At 37.7% G+C, this 13053-nt stretch overlaps 1 protein-coding gene across 6 annotated transcripts in view; it reads left to right on the top strand.

Annotated features, from left to right (window-relative positions):
* TBC1D7 (TBC1 domain family member 7) overlaps positions 1–12848 on the top strand; it is a 29703-nt gene extending 16855 nt beyond the window's left edge. For all 6 annotated transcript variants that reach the window (XM_069092422.1, XM_069092418.1, XM_069092421.1 and 3 more), the window contains 4 exons: positions 1585–1722; positions 5984–6129; positions 9351–9480; positions 12559–12848. In XM_069092422.1, coding sequence (XP_068948523.1) covers positions 1585–1722; positions 5984–6129; positions 9351–9480; positions 12559–12645 — 501 coding nt within the window. In that variant the 3' untranslated portion in view covers positions 12646–12848. The remainder of the gene's footprint in view (positions 1–1584; positions 1723–5983; positions 6130–9350; positions 9481–12558) is intronic.
* Positions 12849–13053: the final 205 nt, after the last annotated feature.

Genomic DNA, 13053 nt, shown 5'->3' with positions numbered 1-13053 from the left:
TCAAGAAGTGTCTACTGAAAAACAAGCCTCCCTCCCCAGGCTTCTGGTGCACTTTAGCCTAGGGGCAGGGAAGATCTTCCAAATTTGCATTTCCATTACAAGTAGCCATAGATTTTTTTTTCTTTTGGACAGAAGACCAAAGGCCTACCTTTAGGGGACTTCCATATTTATGGGTTGGGGGAAGATGAAGAGCTGGCAAAAGAGACAGAAAAAGGAGTAGGCAGAGAATTAGGAGACCCATGCTACTATATGCTGTCATAGATGTTCACGGAACAGAAGTTACTGTCAGAGGTATCAGATGTGATTGGGGCAGCTAGGCAGTGCAGTGGATGCTTTCACTGGGCCCAGGTTCTAATGCAGGCTCAGATACTTAGCTGTTTGCCTCATCTGTAAAATGGGGATAATAATATCACTCCCTTAAACTGGTTTTCTGTTTTTGCCCCTAAAGTGTAATTTCATTTCCAAAGTGGTCAAATGCTTCATGACTTTAAGTGTTTCTATTACTACTCAAGTGTATTTTCTGTAACAGAAACATATTTGTAATGTTTATCTTTCCCCTTAGAAATTACAATTCTTAACATGTTGCTGCTTTTAAAATTCTCACAGATTATATGATCTAAGCTATTGAACAAGGTATATACAATTGTCTTACCTCTTGGTAAAAGGTACTTATATGTAACTTACACACATATCCACAAAAATGCATGTGTACACACATGAACACATGTCTGTGGTACACGTGTATATGCAGACATATGTTCACATATACAGATACATAGATAATATATAATATGTATGTCTGCATATACACACAATACATATGTGCACACACAAACACATGCTTATATGTACATGCATTGTGTATACATATGCATGGCTGTACATTTACATATATGCAAACAGGTGTATACATACAATAGGCCTGTTCATATATGCACACACATACCTGCATATAATACACATACACACCAGGCCATGCACAGCACACACATGCATACAACACACACATTTGCAGGTGCGTGAATATACACATGTGCATTGTGGCATGGTACACATATGTTCACACAACCTGTATGTCTATACAAATACACATGCATGTGCATTCACATATATGCACATATCATTTACTGAGGTTCAAATGAGACAACATTTGTAAAATGCTTAGCAGAATGCCCGGCACATAGTTGATACTATATAAATGTTAGCTGTCATCATCAGCATCTTCATCATCAGCTACAGTGAGGTCAAAGAGCATGAAGACTGAAAACAGGCTTTCAGATTTTGCCGGAAAGAGGTCATTCATCACATTAGAAAGATCTGTTTCAGTGCAATGGCAGGGATGGCCTCCATCTTGTTAAGAGCATAAGAAGGGAATGTGGGGTAGGGATTTGGAGGTAGGGAGCAGAAGCCTTGACAGGAAGAGAGTGATGATGAAAACTCAATACCAAGGGAAAGCATACTCTCAGCATGCAACCTGAGAGGCCCAATCAGTTAACTTAAAGAAAATGCAGTTTTATTAAAGAAAAATATATTCTCCCCCTCCTTCCCATCTACCCCTGAATTAATCTGTTCTTTTTATTTCAGGAACCAGAAGATGAAGTATTTCTTGCCATTGCCAAAGCTATGGAAGAGATGGTGGAAGATAATGTTGACTGTTATTGGCTTATCAGATGCTTTGTGAACCAATTAAATAACAAGTTCCGGGATTCCTTACCGCAGCTGGTGAGAAGTATATTTTGGTCTTAGGGGGGAAATTGAGGTGGGGACACTGGGACTATCAGGTATCGTGGAGTGATTGTGACCCTTTAGGGCTGCTGTTGGTGAGAGCTGATTCCCCTCAATAACCATTATTTGTTGCCCACATCCAAGTGCTTATAGAAGGGGACTAGGCCTAGACACACAGCTGAATGGCTACCTTTATATTGCTCAGGATGAGGAATGGTTCATTACCTTTTATTTTTCATAATATCATAGTATCTTAGGTGTAGAGTTGGAAGGGACTTTGAGGTCATCTGAATCAGAATCAAGGCTGAATGAGGCCTGAAAAACACCCAGGTGCAGGCTGAACCAGATTAAAATATAATTGGGGAATGTTTAATAAAATAAGTAAAAATGCAACATAGATAATGTTCATTTGTGGTTTTCTAAGTCATTCCACTATGGCAACTAGGTGAAGCAGTGGAGAGAGTACTGGGCTTTGAATTAGGAAGAACCATTTTAATGCATTCAAATATGATCTTAGAATTCAGGGATGGGGAACCTGCCTTAGATACTTACTAGCTGTGTGATCCTGGACAAGTCACTTAACCCTGCTTGCCGCAGTTTCCTTATCTGTCAAATGAGCTGGAGAAGGAAATGGCAAGCCACTCCGGTATCTCTGCTAGCAAAACCCCAGATTGGTTTACAAAGAGTTAGACACAACTGAAAATGACTGAACAACAACAACAAATCATTCCACTGCTAAACCAACCCTCTTGTTTTACAGTTGAGGAAACTGAGACCCAGAGCTGTTAAGTGACTATCTCAGGGTGATATAAGTAATAAGAGCAGAGCCAGGATCTGAACCCAGGTCTTCTGACTCAAGAACCATTACTTTTTTCTCTGCACCATGGTGCCTCCTCATCTCTTCCTGTTTCTTACTCCTGTCATTATCTCCATTTATTCTCCATTTATTCCTTTAAGGAGTGACATAATCACTCTGGATCAGGAAATATATGTATAAGGATAACTATATATAAGGATAATAAATAAGGATGAGGATATTTATTGATTTGATGAAAATAAAACTTGTGTATTGCAATGACATAATTCTTATTTCTTTTTTTTGTTTGTTTTTTTGGAGAGGGGAGGGCAGGGCATTTGGGATTAAGTGACTTGTCCAAGGTCACATGGCTAGTTTTATGTTGGGTGTCTGAGGCTGGATTTGAACTCAGGTCCTCGGGGCTGGTTCTCTATTCACTGCGCCACCTAGCCACCCCTAATTCTTACTTCTTAACTCAGTTATAATCTCCTGAATTTGCCAAGGCTTTCTTAGCTACTCTAGTGATTTTGGACAGTTCTCTTTTAACTCAAGGTGAAACACTGGGCTGTGGGGTGACCACATTTGAGATGCTTTTTCTCTTAGATATTTGAAGTTGTAATAATGGTGTAGTCTGCACTTTTAAAGGAAGAACAGGGAAAAGTATGTCATCAGAAAAGTAGTGCACTTGTGATCAATGGTAATTTCAAGGCATTTTACAGGTTTCAAATCTCCTATGGAATCCAGTATCAGTAGAACTTAATAGTTATTACGTTTTTAGAAACATCTTTGCTAAGCATAAAGAAAAGCTAACCAGTGATTGTGCTGATATTTGTCTTTGTCCTAAATTCATTTATTTAAACTTTTCTGTTTGGTTAAACAGTGTGAGTTTCTTTTTTTTTTTTAAACTTATAATATAGATTTTTTTCTATCCATCCTCTTACAAATGCAGAGTTATCATTATCCTGTCATCTCAGATTTTTAAAGCCTTGGCAAACAAAATTGCAATCACAAAGCAAAGATCATTCTAAAATCTTAGGGAAGTAGGCACATGATGGATAGAGCAAGGACATTTGGCATCAGAAAAAGGATAGCACACACCTGGGTAAATCAACACCCTGAGAAGATTTCAATGTTCTGATTCACTGGATCCCACCAACACCTTCTCTCCCTTTCAGAGGGCTTCCTGAAATCTTGCTCTCTTATAAATGGAACTCACCGTTATATACAAAAGGACTTTGTCAAAATTGCATTAAATTATAAGGCACCAAAGAATTTCATAGATAATCTAGCTCAGGGGAGCTTAACCTATGACCCTTAAAGAGGATTTTAACCCATGACCAGTGAATTTTTCCCCTCCATATTTTGATAATTTTATTTCAATATAACTAGTTTCCTTTGAAATCCTATATATTTTACTTTCTCTATTTTTGCATTTATGCGTTATGCATGCATTATTCTAAGGGACCCACAATCTTTACCACACTGCCAAAGGGGTCCATGAAATAAAAAGAGTTAAGAACCCTTGATCTATCCCATCTTAGACTATATAATGGTCAGGGGGTTGCCTTCCTTTTGGCAAAGCTATGCTAAGTGCTCAAAGATTCTCCTGATAAAAGAAGGTTCTTGTAAACAAGTTTATTGATGTATTTCTGGTTATATTCAGTAAACATTAGGTCAGCATCATTATTCATGATACTAAGCTAGGTATGCAGGGAGAATACAAAGATGAATAAAATAGTTACGGTTTATATTCTACTAGGAAATGCAACATGTGCACCAATACATGTAGCACAAGTTAAATAGTGAAGTAGGCAAGAGAGAAGTCAAAGATTAACCTAAATTAGTCCCCCAGGCAGTTCAAACTATTTCCTATCTTCTCCCCCTCCTCTTCCTCCTTCCTTGTCCCCAGCCCAGTCATTGGTGATGTGGCATAATGGATAGAGATCTTAAGGCAGGAAACTCTAGATTCAAATTTTACTTCTGATACTTAGTGGCTATGTGATCATAGATAAGTAATTAATAAAACAGGGTTAAATTTTTGTCCTCATATCATAATAAAATGATATTGAAATATGTTAAATACTTTGTAAACCTTGAAATGCTGTATAAATCCTGGCTTATTATTATTAATTATTATTACTTCTATTATTAATAATACTATTTACATGCCTAATGAATGTATTATAAGACTGAAGTAAGATAATTTTGTAAAGCATCCTGAAAACTTTAAAGTACTTGTTGATAAGTATCAAGTATAATTATTTTCTTAAATTCTACTCATCCCGTCTTCCTAAAATTGCAGACATATGACATTGAAAACCTATGCTGAAGTTTTACTCTGCTACTTCAAAGTGATGTGAATTTCACCTTTGGTTCTCAAAGGCTGTGCTCATCACCAGAACTTGGTGATGAAAATTTTCTGGTGGCATCTCAGGAAACTGTTGACCAAGGCCAACAGTGGAAGTCTCAGCGACCTGTGCCCAAACTCAGGAAATCTTTGAAAACATAGGAGATGTCATTGAGACCATAGCAAATATAACCTTGGAACAACTCTCCATTGATTGACCAAACTAGAATATTTTAATGTTTTTGAGGTGCTGATTTAATGTCTCTTTAAAAAAATGCATTTTAGTTTGTTATTCTCAAAACCATAATAGCACTTAAAAAAAATTCCATCCTCCAAGTCTTGCTGACTTCTACTAACCTTTGATAGTTTTCTTTGCATTAATTATAACTAAGAAACACAAATTAGGGTCATATAATTACAGAGCATTTTAAGGTCTACGAAGCACTCTACATATTTTAATTTCATTTTGTCATGATATATGAGGACAAAATTTATGAGCACAAAAATCTAGCCCCAACCTCAGAAGGATAAAATGATTTATCCATGACCTCATAACTTAGTGATCCATCATTTTGTAGACTGGAAAAATGAAGATCTGAGAGGTTAAGTGAAGTCATTTAGTTGCTTTTCTGAACTGGGACAAGGACCTAGCTCACCAGTAACCCTAGATCTCCATCCAGTAGGATTTTAGGATTATAGATTTAGAGCTGAAAAGGATCTCAGAGGTCACCTGGTCCAACCATCTCACCTTATAGATGATGCTACTGAGGCTAAAAAAGATTCTCCCTACCACATTTTTCTTCTTTTCTAGTTTTCCTGGACCTTCCTTCTCATGTCCCATTTTAAATCTTTTTCTCTCTTGTTTTCCCTTCTGTACTGTTCTAGTCCTGACTCTTAGAGCTTAAAAAAAAAAGATTGCTGAATCAGGTTAGTTTGATTGATAGATTTTTGCTTGAGGGAACTATGTCTACCCAGGTCTAGGTGTGTATAATATTAGATTTTTAGCTATTTGTAGCCCTTGCTTTTATTTAATACCTAGAAAATTTTCAACATGTCCTATATATCAGCTGACATTTTGTATCATTGGAAATTTCTCCCATCTCTTTCTTCTTTAGCCAAAGGCTTTTGAACAGTACTTGAATCTTGAAGATAGCCGTCTCCTGAATCATATGAAGATGTGTTCGGCAGTAACCAAACTGCCTTATGATCTCTGGTTCCAGAAATGCTTTGCAGGTTGTTTACCTGAATCCAGTTTACAGAGGCAAGTATCTGTTTTGAAGGTCTTGAAACTTGGGTTCTGCTGATGATCAGCCCTGCTAATTTGTACTAGGCGTGTCTAAAACAGAACTTGTCATCTCTTCTCTCAAGCCCTTCCTGCATTTTGAAGCCCTTCTGGCAAAGGCTTCTCCCAATCTCTTCAGTTCATAACCAGTATTTTCTTTAACTCCTCAACTCTTTCTCGCCCATATACTCAGTCACTTATAAAATTTTGCCAGTTCTGGCTCCATAACGTTCCTCTTGCAGATCTAACCCCTTCTCTCTGCTCACACAATGACCCCTTTTAGCTCAGGTTCTCATCACCTCTCATCTGGACAATTGCAACATGTCCTGCTAATTGGTCTCAAGTCTTTATCTCTCCCTAACTACTACTGCCTTCCCTCTTGTATTACCTTTTATTTAGCTACTACTTATTTATTTGTATTTATTCTGCATATATTTAATGGGTATCTGTTATGTGCCCTGTTACAATGTAAGCCCAGTGAGAATAAAGATTGTTTCATCTGTAGGCCACTAGGTGGCGCTGTGGATAGAGCACTGGACTCAGACTTCCCATTCAAATCCTGTATCAGATCCTAACTTGCTATGTGACCCTGGGAAAGTCACATCTCTCATCTTCAGTAACCCCATGTGTAAGAAGGGGATCATAATAACAGCAGTTACCTCCAGGGTTGTTGTGAGCATCAAAGGAGATTAATATATGTGAAGCATTGTGCAAACATTAAAGCATTATGTAAATAGTAGCTATTACTATTATTAACATCAATATTGCTATTAATAAAATAATGAAATAAGAAAATAGTAATGTAGCCATCAAGATTATTAATTATTATTAGCAGTAATGATTTTTGTTTTGTTTTTGTTTTTTTTGGAGGGCAATTGGGGTTAAGTAACTTGCCCAAGGTCACATGGCTAGGTTTTTTTTGCGTGTGTGTGTTAAATGTCTGAGGCTGCATCCAAACTCAGGTCCTCCTGACTCTGGGGCTGGCACTCTACTCACTGCACCACCTAGCCACCCCAGCAGTAATGATTATTACTCACTGTATATGTAGCCCCAGTGTCTGGAAATACCAGTGTATAGGAAGTGCTTAATAAATAATTCATTGGTTGATTGAACAAGTTCCTCAAAGGACTGTTTTTTATATTTCATTGTATCTTCCTCATCATGTGGTACAGTTCCTTAAACACAATAGGCACTTAGTAAATGTTTATTAAATGAACAAAAGAAAAAATGAATGAGAAGAGGATAAACCACACTCTCTTGCTCCTCAAATAGAGTGTGAATTTTCTCTTGAGAAAAAGAATGATTAGAAAATATCATCTTGGGGTCGCTAGGTGGTGCAGTGAATAGAGCACCAGCCCTGGAGTCAGGAGGACCTGAGTTCAAATCCAGCCTCAGACACTTGACATACTTACTAGCTGTGTGACTTTGGCAAGTCACTTAACCCCAATTGTCCTCCAAAAAAAAAAAGCAAAAGAAAATTTCGTCCTTTGCAAGCAACAAAATGGTACTATTTTTGCTTAGTATTAAGATAGTATAACATTGCATTTATTATGGTTTCTTATTTGAGGGCCCTCAAATCATAAAAGAGCTACCAGGTGGCATAGTAAATAGAGTGCTGGGTCTGAAGTCAGGAAGAGTCATTTTCAAGAGTTCAAATCTGGCCTCAGGCACTTACTAACTGCATCACCCTGGACAAGTCACTTAACCCTGTTTGCCTTAGTTTCCTCATCTATAAAAAGAGCCGGAGAAGAAAAAGACAAACCAATCCAGTAATTGCCAAGAAAACCCCAATTAGGGTCAGGGAAAGTTGGACACAATCCAAACATCTGACAAACGAATCATAAAAGTCCCGATGGACACAATTTCTGACTTACACAGAAAAACTGCTTTTCTTACTCATATATGTGTGAGAACTCAGTTCTGAGAATGGATTTAGAGACATGTAACTTCACTGCAGTATCAATATCATCTGGTTTATAAAGAAAATGAACTGAGCATGAGGATGCACCTCTAAACACCATTCCAGTCAATCAACATGTATTGAACTATAAATCTAATTTTTATTGCTATTTTTCGTTTTCATAATACTCTAATTTCTGAATACATCCCTTCCCCTACTCAATGACCTATTCTCTGTAGCAAAGAATCAAAAAAGAAAGCTTTTCTAAAAATCACTTCAGCAAAATTAACCCAGACATCAACAACATTGGATGATGTGTGTCTAGTGTTTCATACCTATTGTCTCCTATTTCTCCAAAGAAAGGAGGGATGGTGTGTTTTCTAAACTCTTCTCCAAGGCAGGGCTGAGTCATTATAATTATAGAATTAGTTTTGTTTTTCTTCCATTTACCTTGTTGTAGACATTGTGTATGTTGTTTTGCTGGTTCTGCTTACTTCACTATCAGTCCCTATAAGTCTTCCGATGCTTCTCGGTCATCATCATGTTCTTCATTTCTTATGGTTCAGTAATATTCCACTACATTCATGTACTACTCGTTTAGCCATTCCCCAGTTGAGCATCTGCTTCATTCCTTGTTCTCTGCCCTACAGAAAGGGTTGCTATGAATATTTGGTTTATATGGAAACTTTCTATTATTGACCTCTTTGGATTATCTATTTAGCAATGAAATCTCTCAGTCAAAGGATATAGCCTCTTTATTACCTTTCATAGCATAGATTTAGGCACTAGTTTCTTTTGTTTTAGAATAATTAAATTTTTAAAAATAAATTCTATTGTTGTCTTTTGTTTTTACCTTACCTCTATTTCTCCATGTATCCCTCCTCCTTATCTGTTACAGAGAACCATCCCTTATAACAAAGAATAAAAAAGAGGGGGAAAACCTGTTTTATAAAACTAACCAACATGTGGGAAAAAATTCTGACATATACAATGCACCACCCCTATAGTCCTCCACTTTTGCAAAGAAATGGGGGAAGGTAAAATAAGAGATGAGATTTTTACTAGATTTATTGTAGACTGCCATATCTAGATGGTGTTTTTCTTCTTTTCCTCCCAATTCCTAATCATATCTAAGATAAATTCAATTAAACTTAAAATGCTTCATGAATGTCAATTTTGAAATTTAATGATTCTCTGACAAAATTAATAGTTAAAACGAGGAATAATTTTGGATTTTGAGGACATTTCAATAACTTAAAATTTAGCAACATCACTTAATTAAAAATTTTTATTTTTGTAGAGTTTGGGACAAAGTTATAAGTGGTTCCTGCAAGATCCTAGTTTTTGTTGCTGTGGAAATTTTATTAACTTTTAAAATAAAAGTAATGGCATTGAACAACGCTGAAAAAATCACGAAGTTTTTGGAAAATGTAAGTGTACTTTATCTTAATTTGCTCATTCAGCAATTATTTCATAAAATTATAGGAGCATAGATAGAGAGTTGGAGGTAGCTCAGTGGCTCAGATAATAGAGAACTAGCCTTGGACTCAGGAAGACCCAAGTTCAAATCTGGCCTTAGATGCTTACTAGTTGCGTGACCCTGGGCAAGTCACTTAACCTCTGTTTGCCTTAATTCACTGGAGAAGGAAATGGCAAACCACTATAGTATCTTTCCCAAGAAAACTCTATAGATAGACAGTATTGGTGTGCTTTGGCCCATGAGGTTACAAGAGTCGGACACGACTGACAAAAGACAGAAAACTAGGAGAAAACTTAGAGATATTCTGGTCCAACCCTTTTGTTTTATAGAGGAATTTGTTTCATTTGACCAACAAAACAAAGTAGATTCTTCACCTAGTCAGATTCTCCCAGTACACAAACGATTACTCCCAATAATAAATTATAGCATTTATTGAATGATAAAATAACTAGTCAGGGGGAAGGCTACAGATATTGCTAAGCTGGATTTCAGCAAAGCAAGTGACATAGTTTCTCATGTTATCCTTGTGAACAATATGGAAAGAGGTCGGCTAAATGCTACTACAGTTAGGTGGATTTGAAATTGGTTGAATGACCAGTCCCAGAATATAGTACTAGCTTTATGGGTCACTACTGGTTTTGTGAAGACCCTATTCTTGTCCCTGTACTGTTTAATGTTTATATCAAGTATTAGAAGAAGGCATAGATCACATTTTTTTGAGGGCAGTTAGGGTTAAGTGACTTGCCCAAAGTCACACAGCTAGTAATTGTGTCAAGCGTCTGAGACTAGATTTGAACTCAGGTCCTCGTGACTCCAGGGCCGGCGCTCTATTCACTGCACCACCTAGCCACCCCATAGATCACATTTTTAATCAAATTTGCAGATGTCACAAAGATGAGAGAGATAGCTAACATATTAAATGACAGAGTGAGGATCCAATATGGTCTTGACAAGCCAGGACACTGGGATAAGTCTAATAATATGAAGTATAATAAAAGATAAATGCAAAGTCTTGGCCATTAGAATGGAGGATGAATAGAGGGCTGAGCTTGCAGTCAATTAGATGCTGGCTAAAATTCTGCCTCCAATATTTACTAGCTGTGAAACCATGGGTAAGTCACTTTTAATCAACAAAATCTTTGCTTTGATGGATGGAATTCCTCTGCACCTAGATGGAATCACAGATCCTTGACATATTCGTGTAAATGTAAACTCTTCTGCTTGGGTTAGAAGAAGCAGATTCAAAACATATTATTAAGTAAAATTAAATTAAATTAAATTTCCTAATGCTTAAAAAAAAGCAGCTTCATAAGGATCGAGGTTACAGGGGTGGAGAACCTGCGGCCTCAAGGCCACATGTAGCCTTCTGGGTCCTCCAGTGCTGCCTTTTGACTGAGTCCAAGTTTTATAGAACAAATCCTTTTATTAAGAGGATTTGTTCTGTGAAGTTTGGAATCAGTCAAAGGGCCACATTTGAGCACTTAGAGGGCTACATGTGGCCTAATGGAGGCTGCAGGTTCCCTACCCCTGAAAGGTATCACTAGATAGCAGTTCATCTGAAAAAAGACCTAGGGGCTTTAGTGTATTGAAATCTCAAAGAGTTAACAGTGTTGTTGTTCAGTCTTTTCAGTTGTGACTGACTCTTCATGACCCCATTTGGGGTTTTCTTGCCAGAGATACCAGAGTGGTTTGCAATTTCCTTTTCCAGCTCACTTTACAGATGAGGAAACTGAGGTAAACAGTAGCCAATTAATTGACTTGCCCAGGGTCACACAGCTAGTAAGTGTATGAGATCAGATTTGAACTCAGGAAGATAAGCATAATGTTTAGCTAGGTATCCCTTTTTAGGAAGGACATTAAGCATCCATCCTGGATGGTGAAGGACATGTAGGTCATGCTATGGGAGCATCAGTTGAATGAACTGGAGATGTTCAGCCTGGAGAGGAGGTGATGTGTGGGGAGCTTGCTAGTCGTTGTCAAGTATTTGAAGGGCTGTAATGGAAGGAGATTAGATTTATTTTGCTTCACCTGAAAAGGCAGAATTAGGAGCAGTGGTTGAAAATTGTAGAGAGGCAGATTTCACTTTTAGGTAAAGAAAAACTGACCATTAGAATTGTCCCCAAATGGAATGACCTACCTTAGGAAGCTGTGGGCTCCCCCTTCACTCTCAGCTAGGAGTTCTTAACCATTTTTATGTCATGGACACCCTTTCAGCAGTATAATGAAGCCTATGCAGTCCTCCCAGAATAGTGTTTTAAATGCATGAGATAAAATACATAGGATTACCAAGGAAACCAATTATATTTTAATAGCAAACAAAATTAAAAAAAAATAATATTAAGTTTTCAGACCCCTGGTTAAGATCCCTGCTCTAGAGGCCTTCATTTAAATACTGAATTCTCCATTCTTGAGGACATTTAGAGGGGGTTTCCAGGGATGGTTGGGACCAGATGGCATCTGAGGAAGTTTCCAACTTTGACATTCTGTGGTTCTTCCTCAACTTCCTTGCTTCTCCCCCAAAAGAAACTTGGTATAAAATTGACCTATGTCTTATAATCAGATCATACATGGCATCCTTTGGAGGGGATGAATTGAACAACATGCAGTCATGGATTTGGGGGCATGCGAAATGGCGCTGTCTGCCTAGCATAATCTTTGCTTACAACTTGAGGGGCCTTGGCACAAATGATTTCCATTAATGGAACAGGAATCCTTGGAGACTAAGTGGAGTCTAATGGGACAGGAATCCATGGTATTCCTTCTCTCTGTTACTCAAAACTCCCTATAGTTATGTGGAATAGCAGAAGGGGGTTCACAAGGATCTGGGAGCTATTCCCTTTTTTGCATGGGGATTTCTTGGACCATCTTATTTGGTCCTACTTCCCTTTCCCCCCCCTTAATAGTAATTAAAAGCCTGTTGGAAATAACTTTCCATACCACAGAGAATGGGATGTTTTCATATTTAATACTGTGATTGCAAAACTACAGATTTCCCAAGGCCTTTTTTTTTCTTTCTACTCTTTCACAGATCCCTCAGGATAGTTCAGATGCGATCGTGAGCAAAGCCATCGACCTGTGGCATAAACACTGTGGGACTCCAGTGCATTCCATGTGAGCCCTTCCCCACCTTTTAAACACTGACCTGGTGCACTCTGACTGAACACATGCTTTTCAGAGGCTGACTACAGTTCACTGTAAACATTCTCCTGAGCTGACTACAGATGCTTTGGGATTTGTTTTCATTTTTTGCTTTTGTTTTTTTTTATGTTCTAATGTTGAAAATGTAAATATTTTTTCAATAAAACTATTTAATTAGAACACCTGTTATTTCTGTGATATGGATCAGGGTGCTTTGGGGGGATTTCAGATACAAATTCAACTCCCTCTGGCAGTCATTTATTAAGAGCCTAGGATTTGCAACTGAACTGTGCTAGGTACTGGGAATAAAGGCTGAAAAAGGACATAGTTCCTGCCCTCATGGAGCTTAACTTTCACTAGAGGCAACATGATAAAACTCAATGTT

Source organism: Petaurus breviceps, unplaced genomic scaffold, assembly GCF_028583685.1.
Source record: "Petaurus breviceps papuanus isolate PSGF00001 unplaced genomic scaffold, PetGlider_PUasm1.0 190, whole genome shotgun sequence".
Lineage (NCBI taxonomy): Eukaryota > Metazoa > Chordata > Mammalia > Diprotodontia > Petauridae > Petaurus > Petaurus breviceps.
Note: the sequence above shows the minus strand (reverse complement) of the source record. Positions and strands in the feature narration are given on the sequence as shown.